Source organism: Rutilus rutilus (assembly GCF_951802725.1).
Source record: "Rutilus rutilus genome assembly, chromosome: 15".
In the NCBI taxonomy this organism is placed as follows: Eukaryota; Metazoa; Chordata; class Actinopteri; order Cypriniformes; family Leuciscidae; genus Rutilus; species Rutilus rutilus.
This window is the reverse complement of record NC_140220.1, coordinates 5,094,928-5,104,927: the sequence shown is the minus strand read 5'-3', so window position 1 is coordinate 5,104,927 and position 10,000 is coordinate 5,094,928. Positions and strand designations below refer to the sequence as shown.

Genomic DNA, 10,000 nt, shown 5'->3' with positions numbered 1-10,000 from the left:
CTAATTTGCGCAAAGCGTAATGGGGCGTATGAAAAAGGTGGATCATTTCTTGATATTTCAAGGTTCCCCATGGAAAGGGACAAATTAAATTATGATCCTGAGTAACCTTGAGTAGCATTATAAGTAGAAAAAATCTAACATTATTAAAAAGTGAGGGAACAAGACATGACAGATGCGGCTGATCCTCACCCAGGACGAATGCTCCTTCATCTCGTGCTGGTTGTTGTGGTTTCCGCTCGCATGACCTCGCCAAAAACAGTTCTGACACAGCTGATAGTTGAAACACTGTTGACAGCGATAACGGAATCCCATCATGCTCTCCGACCGACAGAAAGAACATGCCACCGGATGACAGACTGAGACAAAGAGAGAGAGAGATATTCAATGTGCAGGAACATATGAATATTAAACTACAAAATGAATGTTCGTGACGTTAGTGGTAAGGCAAAATGCTATCTTTGTCACGGCAGTATAAATAAGCTTGAGTAATATGAATACATTTGCATATAACATTCCAAGCGAGTGTTACCGTTCTCCACGTTTGCCAGCCGGTGCAACAGAGGAAGCCAAAAGAGACACTGAGGAAGAGGATCTGACATCAGAGTGTCCAGAAACATGTTCAGCATCACCTTCTTCTGTTAAACACACACACACACACACACACTAAATATCCCCATCACAGAACTTGCCAAGATTTACACATTTTTGCGTTTTCTGACCGTCCTGTGCAAAAGCTGCTGTGTGTGTTGCTATGTGGCTGCTAACCAACACAAGTCAAAAGAGTTCACTCACATGTCTCTAGATATGGCTTTGATTCATCTGTCAATTTAAAAAAAAAAATCACCTGTTTTATTGTACAATTGGTTATGGCTGGGCATTTATTTTAATTTATTTACTATATTACCATTGATGGAATTTTTGATGGAAACGAGATAAAACAAGCCGCATTCTGTTTTACAATGACGCTCTCACTTTGTCTTGTCTTGTTTTATATACTGAATTTTTTTTTAGCTGACTGTATTTATTTTGATCTAATTTACTTTAATTCATTATTATTATATTATTTATTTATATGTATACACCCTACCTTCAAAAGTTTGGGGTCTGTAAGATTTTTTTATACTTCTGAAAGTCTCTTCTGCTCAACAAGGCTGCATTTATTTGGTCAAAAAATACAGAAAAAAAACATTAATATTCTGAAATATTATTACAATTTAAAATAACAGTTTTCTATTTGAATATCTATGTAATTTATTCCTGTGATCAAAGCTGAATTTTCAGCATCATTACTCCAGTCTTCAGTGTCTCACAAATAATTGTAATATGCTGATTTTTTTTTTTTTTTATATCAATTTTGAAAACAGTTTTGCTGCTTCATATTATTGTGGAAACCATAAAACATGTTTCAGAATTCTCTGATAATATAAAGTTCAAAAGAAACATTTGTTTCTAAAATGTTTTGTTACAATATAAAAGTCTTTACTGTCACTTCTGTTCAATTTAATGCATCCTGAATAATTAAAATTATTACTTTTGAACATTAGTGTATATGTTTTTTATATGTATATATGTTTTTAATTTACATAACACATTTTTTACAGTACATCAAGAAAATCCACTATTACATTTTTTAGTTCAATAAATCCATGATGTTTCCAGCATCAATTGGTAATCATATTACATAAAATCATGATCTCAATATTGACCAAAATCATTTTGATTATGATTTATGCCCTAATCAAGAACCCCACACCACAAGTATTATTCATGCCTGCAGCAAAAACAATGCACGGCAAGTCATGCACTAACTCTAACTATCAGCAATAATACTGATGCTTTGCAAACAACGCTAACAAGACAAAAAAAAAAAAGAAACGTGTGTAAAATTGTTACTTGTTGAGGAAAACAGGATCTGGCAAAGTGATCCTTGTAGCCGAACGATGGCCCCTCGTACACGGCATTGGGCAGCTTCAGCGCCTCCTGGAGGAAGTGATCGAACTTGGGCATCACCATCGCACCATGAGAATCTGATATCTGAGAGAAAATATCTAACACACACAAACACACTCATTAATTCAGTCACTTCATGAGTATTGTCATGCATATCTCTGTCCACTAGTGGGCAGCACTGCTGAAATCTCACAGCCACTATTATCCAAAAGCTCTATTTCCATCCACAGTTTCTAATTTAACTTGCGCGCAAAATTAAAATATTGCATAAAACATTTGCACATAAAAAGCATAGTTTCAATCCCATGTGTTCACTTCCTGGAAAATTGGCGCAAAATATCTGTGATAAAAATGAAAGTTGCTGCAATCCACTGTGGCTATCATGTTATCAAAACCTTCTAAAACCTTCGCTGTCATGTTATCTTGCGTTTGGATGGAAACGCAATCGTGTGAAAATGGTTCTGGGAGTCATTATACTAGGGCTGCCCCTGACTAAAGATTTCCCAAGTCCACCATTAGCCGTTTATTTAAGCAATTAGCTGATTAGTCAGCTTTTTTCTCCTCCACTCTCAGACTTTACATATCATGAGGAAGGAACATGAGTTTGTCCATGTTGTTGGGAAGAAGTGAGCTCCTGGTCTTGAGAAGATGCACTCCAGTGGCATAGACGTGGAAGTGAAGCTCAACATGTCGTGCAGTAAGTGTGGTTCTGCAGCAAATATGCGCCTAAAATTAGCACACATTTATCTAGGTTAATGTTAGAGCGAGCGGCCATGTAAAGTGGCTATTTTTAGGCTTCTACTTGCATGTTTTAAATAAGTAATGTTTGAGGTCACACATCAGCTTTTAGTGGTCATTCCTTATCCTCTCGTAATGTTACCACACCTAACCTGCATGGATCTGTCACTGCACAACTTTTACAATTCCTGTGGAGTTTTAACTCAACCAAGCCTCTTTTTCTCAACTCACGTCTAGTGGACTATTATGAGGCAGCCCTACATTAACACCCAACCATTTTGATGACAGACTTTAGCTCAGGCATTTCAGAGCGATCAAACCAACATCTGAGATGATGTGCGATTGAATGGCTCATCTTCATCTCATCAGTTATCCAATCACATCCTCTGTCGAAGCAAAGTCATGTGAGATTTTTGTTGCGCATCAAGGGATTTATTCAGTAAATGTGTTTCCATCGTAGTTTATATTTTTTATATAAAAAAATACCCACCTCAACTTGAGTATTTTTATGCACATTTTTAGAATTTATGTTCTTTTATGCAATATCCCAAAATTTGCATAGAAATACAGTGCAATGCATAAGTTAATACACCCATGCTAAAGTTGACTAAAAAGAGGAATAAAAAATCATATTTTGGAAATTGAACTTAATGCCTTAATTTAAAAAATTAGGAAAAATCCAACCTTTAAGGACACCTATTTTCTTTGTGAATGAATAATGTATCGTAAATAAATAAATGTTCTTCCTTAAAATACATGGTGCATAAGTTAGTACACCCCTATGTTAAATTCTCATAGAGGCAGGCAGATTTTTATTTTTAAAGGCCAGTTACTTCATGGATCCAGGATACTATGCATCCTGATAAAGTTCCCTTGGCCTTTGGAATTAAAATAGCCCCACATCATCACATAGCCTTCACCATACCTAGAGATTGGCATGGTTTTATTTCAGTTAGCCTAAAAGCTAGTTTGATTTGCATTGCTCTCAATTAAGGCATTAAGTTCAATTTCCAAAATATGATTTTTTATTCCTCTTTTTAGTCAACTTTAGCATGGCTGTATTAACTTATGCATTGCACTGTAGGTAGAGGGACATAGCTATTGATGCATGAACTTACAGCGAAGTTTATCAACCAGTTTCCCTCCACACAGCACCGAGAGCATCACTTTGACGGAAAACACGGTTAGCCTTCCCTGAGCATCACTGCAAAACAAACAGTTACATCGTCAAAAAAACATCCACAAACACAACACACACACTAGCCACGTTTCCATTACCCTTCAAATTGCGCAAATTGAAAATACGCCCAATGGAAACACGTCAATTTCGCAAAAACTCCCATTTATCGCGAAAAAGTTTTTCAGGCATTTCAAAAAAGAACTATTTCGCAAAACTGCAATGGAAACAGTTTTTGCGCATTTACAGGTCACCTGGCGTAGATGACGCGATATGTTTGGACAGAATACGAGACAGAGTTCTTTATTAAATTCATAAAAGACAGAAGAATTACAGGAATACTGGATTCTAAACCTCAAATAAATGCCACAATCAAGACCTCGAAGCAGATTTGAGGGAGAAACACCCAGAAACACCTCATATGTGCCGCTCTCAAGTATAAGGGGCTTTCCTTGCCATTAATGATTGGATAACACACATACGTCTCCTTCGATTAATAATAATGGCCAGTGCAGTGGCTGGGATTAGTACATAAACATACCAACGTCCGTTGCTATGATTTTTGGAATTACTTTACTTATCGCGAGAGGAAAAAATTTAAGTTTTAGTCGCATAACACCGGTTAATGGAAACGCCGTCATTTCGCAATAGTTTTTTGTCGACATTTAGAAAAAAATTAATAAAAAATAATATTAATAATAAAAAATAAAATAAATAAATAAAAAAACGCAAAAGTTTTGCACAAATCTGTAATGGAAACGCGCCTACACACACACACACACACACACACTCACCTGTCGTGTGCCGCCACTATGAAGTTGAGCAGCAGGCTGGTGTTGTGCTGGACGTTGATCTGGTGTGTGGTGGGCAGTCGTTTGTTCAGCTGCTGGTAGATGCAGTTGATGATGGTCTCCAGCCGAGCCACACTGATCTCAATACAGACGTCCAGCGTGTTCAGACCGTTATCACGGAACGCCTCGATCATGTTCCACACGTCCACCAGATGCACTGAGAGAGAACATACAGTACATGAGATATAGGGAATTATGTCAGGAAAAAAACCTTACAATGTCAGTCCAGATTACTCTAAATATAATAAAAAATAAACAAGCAGCATGAAAAACTCACTTCTAAACTTGAAATTGTGACCATGTCATTTTTAACATGAATAAAAACAAGGAATTTTAACAAGGAATAAAAATGTAATTTATTCCTGTGATGCAAAGCTGAATTTTCAGCATCATTACTCCAGTCTTCAGTGTCACATGACCCTTCAGAAATCATTCTAATATGCTGATTTGCTGCTCAAGAAACATTTCTGATAATTATTCATTTTGAAAACAGCTGTTCTGCACAATATTTTTATGGAAACCTTGATCTTATTCAGGATTTTTTGATGAATAATTATGAAAATCCCTTGTTACATTAAATAAATGTCTTTACTGGCACTTTCTTTCAATTTAATGCAATTTAATTCAACTTAATTACTGAATAAAAGTATTAATTTGCTTTAAAAACAATAAAATCTTACTGATTGTTGAACAGTAGTGTATTTCTAGCTTATCCTCTTACATGTTTCATACTTCTCACACCAAGTAGAGTTTTTGTTCATGCTGAGCTTATTTTTGAACTTGAAGACAACAATGAAAATGCATCTTTTGCATTAGTAGTCAGTAGTGTTTTAAAGTGAAATACTCACAGTTGCATTTCTTCTGAATGAATCTGAGCTTGCAGGCGGTGCGGTACGTGGACAGCCGGATGGTGTCATAATTCTGTGTCTCTGAAGAATCAAAGTCACACATCAGTCACTTCATATTCAAATGCACCAGTGTATGAACACTTGCAATAGGGTCAAAGGTCACGTGGTGGGAGGAACTCACTCATGTCTGTGAAGAGCTGCTTCCTATCGGCCATGACATTCCCCTTCCTTCCCGCCTCCTCTATCATCCTAGAGACACAAACAGAGAAATGAAATATAAACGGGAATAAACGGAAAAATTTCACACATTAAAATATACTTAAAGTGGATTTTTGCACGTGTAATCGTGCAAAATGGTTATGACGTGATGATTTTCTTTTCTTTTTTCATGTGTTGTTACTAAAATAAATAAATATTTCTGAATTACCTCAAATAAAAGTGGTTTAAGTGATGGCATAATCACCTAATAATTTAACATCTCAGATCACGGTGTAAAAATCGACAAATTAATTATCTGATCCTCACCAAACTATAACCAAATATAAAACTTTTTGGAAAAAAAAAAAACATGCACTGGAGTGTTTGCTAAAATGTTCATTGTCATAATAATTATTCTTTGCTATACAAAAACTTAAAAAGTGCACAATTGCACATAAATATGAAATTAATAGAAAATATTTAAATATTTATCTGATTTTAACATTGGCATGAATTTAACGTTTATTCTATATTTTAATTACTTAAATTAAACTAGAAAAAGAAATCGCGCACACTATACTAAGTTGCTAAACTTATCAAAATGTAACGTTTTGGCAACATTTCGGTCCCATGACCTTCATCAAATGCCTGATGTTTATTGTATTCGGTTTTAATAAATGTCTTTGTCCTACACACCTATCAAGAATACCTGTTAATAATTCATTGATTATATTTTCATTACATTATAGAGGGGGGGGGGGGGGGGTGGAATATGGATGGGGACGAAAAGTCAAAACTGAGAAATTCTGGTATAATTTCTCTTAAAGGAACAGTTCACTTAAAAATGAAAATTCCTGTCATCATTTAATCTGTTTCAAACCTGTATGAATTTATTTCTTCTGCTGAACACAAAGAAAGATATTATGAAGAATGTCGGAAGCAGAAGAAATACTTGAGGGTGAGTAAATGATGACAGAATTTTCATTTTTAAGTGAACTATTTCTTTAACAACTGGGAAGAAACTTTTATGAAGTGCTCTTAAAATTTCTCACCAAGCAAGTATCAACCACCCAAAACATCCAAAACCCCTCAACAATGACTTTGTTCCCAAACAAGTTGCATCTTAATAAAGCACAGAACCAAATCTCTCTCTGACTGAAAAGCACTGAAGCATGTGTACACACACATTCCTGCAGGGATTTTCTGGTCTCCGGTGAGACTTACCCATAATCCCCTGGGACACAGAGGCACAAACACTGATAACTGCTGAGTAAAACAAAACTCAACTATAACTGTCATCCAAAACACTTGGTAAGATTTAATTATTTTATTCATTCACTGTCTTCTTCAACCGAATGACATTGTAGTTTTGTCTTTATTGCCTTAAAATCCTTTAATTTGAACTATTTTATGTGTTTCTGCACCAACACACACACACTTGAGTGGGAATTATTTCTCAAACCAGTCGAATGCAGACGTGCAGCACCTCACTGCTAAAACATTCCAGTGTCCTGAACTCACATTAACACTCATCACACAGACACGATAAAAATCATTAACACACACCAGCTCCAGAAACACACAAACACACTGACTTCAGCTGTGGGACTGAAACTTCCTTTCACGGTTTAATGTTTTAATCACAATGATCTTTAATTAAGCAATACGGTATGAAAGACCGTCATATTTCATATACAACTGTACAAAAGTTTGGGGTCAGTATAAAAAAAAAAGGGAATTAAATTTATAATTTTTTCAGCAATGATGCATTAAATTGATCAAAAGAGACACTAAAAACTTTTATAATTGTAAAAAAAAAAAATATATATATATATATATATATATATTTTTTTTTTTTTTAATAAGTGCTGTTCTTTCATCAAAGAATCCTGAAAAAAATTTTCTTGAGCAGCAAATCAGCATATTAGAAAGATTTCTGAAGGATCATGTGACACTGAAGACTGGAGTAATGATGCTGAAAATTCAGCTTTGACATCACAAAATTAAACTGCATTTAAAGAGATTTTCAAATAGAAAACAATTATTTTAAATTGTAATAATATTTCAGAATATTACAGTTTTTTTCTGTATTTTTGATCGATTAATTGCAGCCTTGGTGAGCAGAAGAGACGCATTTCAAAAGCACATCTCACTGACTCCAAACTTTTGAACTGTAGTTGAGGCATAAAACACTGAAATGCAACTAGAATATGAAATGCAGAAGTACGAGACACGTAAGAGGAAACACCTGATGTTAGTTACCTGATCTCAGCGGCAGGTCAGACAGGTGAGGGCATCAAGAGGCCTGAAAAACAGGAAGACAGTGAGATGATCACTTCAGTCTAGGGCTGCATGATATTGAAGAAAAATGCGATAACTCATCAAATAATGCGATGTTCGATATGCGATACGATAATGCTTAAAGTGTGTAAAATAAACAAATTATCTTTAAAATACATTTAAAATGATATAACCTACATACGTGTTTCTTTTTGTGACAATAAAACATCCCTACAGCTTCTGAAAGTGAACATCAGTGTTTTACTGACACAGAAGAAGTGTTATTTTAACATCAGTGTAAACCACGGGGTTCAGGGTTTCAGGTTATCCTACATTAGGTTTATTTAACAGCAGAAACTGAATAATCAAATGTAAAAATAAAACACTGCTTAGTTTTCACTGTATGAATTAAATACTGATTCTTATTAAAGCTGCAAAAGTTATTCAGCCGAGAGCAGTGAGTGATTTTCTCTTCGTCTTTAGTTCATGACCACAGTTATTGCAAAGCCGTTGCGATATGCATATCACGATATATACATTTGCAATATTTCGATATATTGTGCAGCCCTACTTCAGTCATACACACATTAATCACCACTGATCATTCGTCCTCCTGCGTCTGTGTCCGTCACACTAATGTTCACTCGCGTCAGTCTTCCAAAAACATGAATCTGCTCCTGTGATTGAGACTGATTTCTGTAATAGTACTAATAAACTAATTGGTTAAATACAATACATAATCCAATTCGTTTAAATCTCATACATTTTACCTATTCGAATATTGTTTGTTCTATACATGCTAGCCATATTTTAACCATTCATACTTTTAACTCAATGAATAAAATTTGAATACATAAAACAATAAAATATGATTTAAATTAGGGCTGCACGATTTGGGGAAAATGTCACATTGCGATAATAGAGGTCAATATTGCGATTGCGATATGCGATATAAACAAATGGTTTCATGAGTCAACTTGCTTGGTTCTCAAGGAAAATAAATGCACACACAGATTAGTGATAATCTGCCTAAAGAAAAAAAGTTCTTTAGTCAAGAGCAGTGAGTGTTTTTCTGTTCCCTTTGTTCTTTGATTAACTTTAGCGACAGATATAATTAGTGGCTACTGTGTACTGTCCCTTTAAGACCAGTCGCTGCTGTCAGAGACGCGGATCTCACACGCGCCTCATTCTCTCACGAGTCACAACTCTTCACGTTCATCATAAGACTACTCTTATGTTATGAAGATACTCGACAAAAAGACATTTTGGCATAATTGTGTGTGTTATTGTTCGTTCAAGCTCGAAAGAGAACTGTATTCTGGCATGCTGTTTTGTGCGCACGCACGATATTAGCGCGAGTCTTTCTGTGTGTCAAAGTCAGGACATTCACATGCAGCACGTTCATTTTGGCATAACGTACATCATGTGTGTTGTTCGTTCTACCGCGAAAGAGAACTTGATACTGGCGCGCGTCTATATCTGTGGGTCGTGTGTGTGTGTGTGTGTGTGTGTGTGTCAGGAAGACATTCACTGACAGCGCGTTCTTTTTTGTCTTATCGCGCATGAATGGTTTAAAAGCATTTGCATGAATAAGAGCGGGATCATGTAACACTATAGCCAAAGGATGCCAACAATTAACAGATGCTGCGTTAATTGCGTTAACAGCGCTAATTTGTTTATTTAATATAAAATCGCAGCATTTTGCGTCATATAATCGCGTAGGCTTGACATCGCGATTGCGCTACGATTAATCGTGCAGCACTAATTTAAATGAAATAAAATGCAAATCCTTAATAATAAACTATGCCATGATTTCATGACCGACAAATAAAAATTGAGTTTAATAGTTTGTTAAAACTGTGTAATCCAGATGGATGGAAATTTACATGCGATTCAAACACATAAATCTTAAGTGGTCATTTATTCTGACAAAATTAAAAACTGCATAAGCACCATAA

General features: G+C 35.4%; 1 protein-coding gene across 3 annotated transcripts in view; it reads right to left on the bottom strand.

Moving 5' to 3' along the window:
• The window catches only part of dtnba (dystrobrevin, beta a), a 32,144-nt gene that overhangs the window by 14,199 nt on the left and 7,945 nt on the right, over positions 1–10,000 (bottom strand). For 2 of the 3 annotated variants that reach the window (XM_084431849.1, XM_084431848.1), the window contains exons 2-9: positions 8,025–8,067; positions 5,746–5,813; positions 5,565–5,645; positions 4,660–4,873; positions 3,807–3,892; positions 1,894–2,048; positions 530–635; positions 190–356 (exon numbers count right to left, since the gene is read on the bottom strand). In XM_084431849.1, coding sequence (XP_084287975.1) covers positions 190–356; positions 530–635; positions 1,894–2,048; positions 3,807–3,892; positions 4,660–4,873; positions 5,565–5,645; positions 5,746–5,812 — 876 coding nt within the window. In that variant the 5' untranslated portion in view covers position 5,813; positions 8,025–8,067. Of the gene's footprint in view, positions 1–189; positions 357–529; positions 636–1,893; positions 2,049–3,806; positions 3,893–4,659; positions 4,874–5,560; positions 5,646–5,745; positions 5,814–8,024; positions 8,068–10,000 lie in introns of all 3 variants that reach the window. The other variant, XM_084431850.1, reaches the window with a different exon arrangement.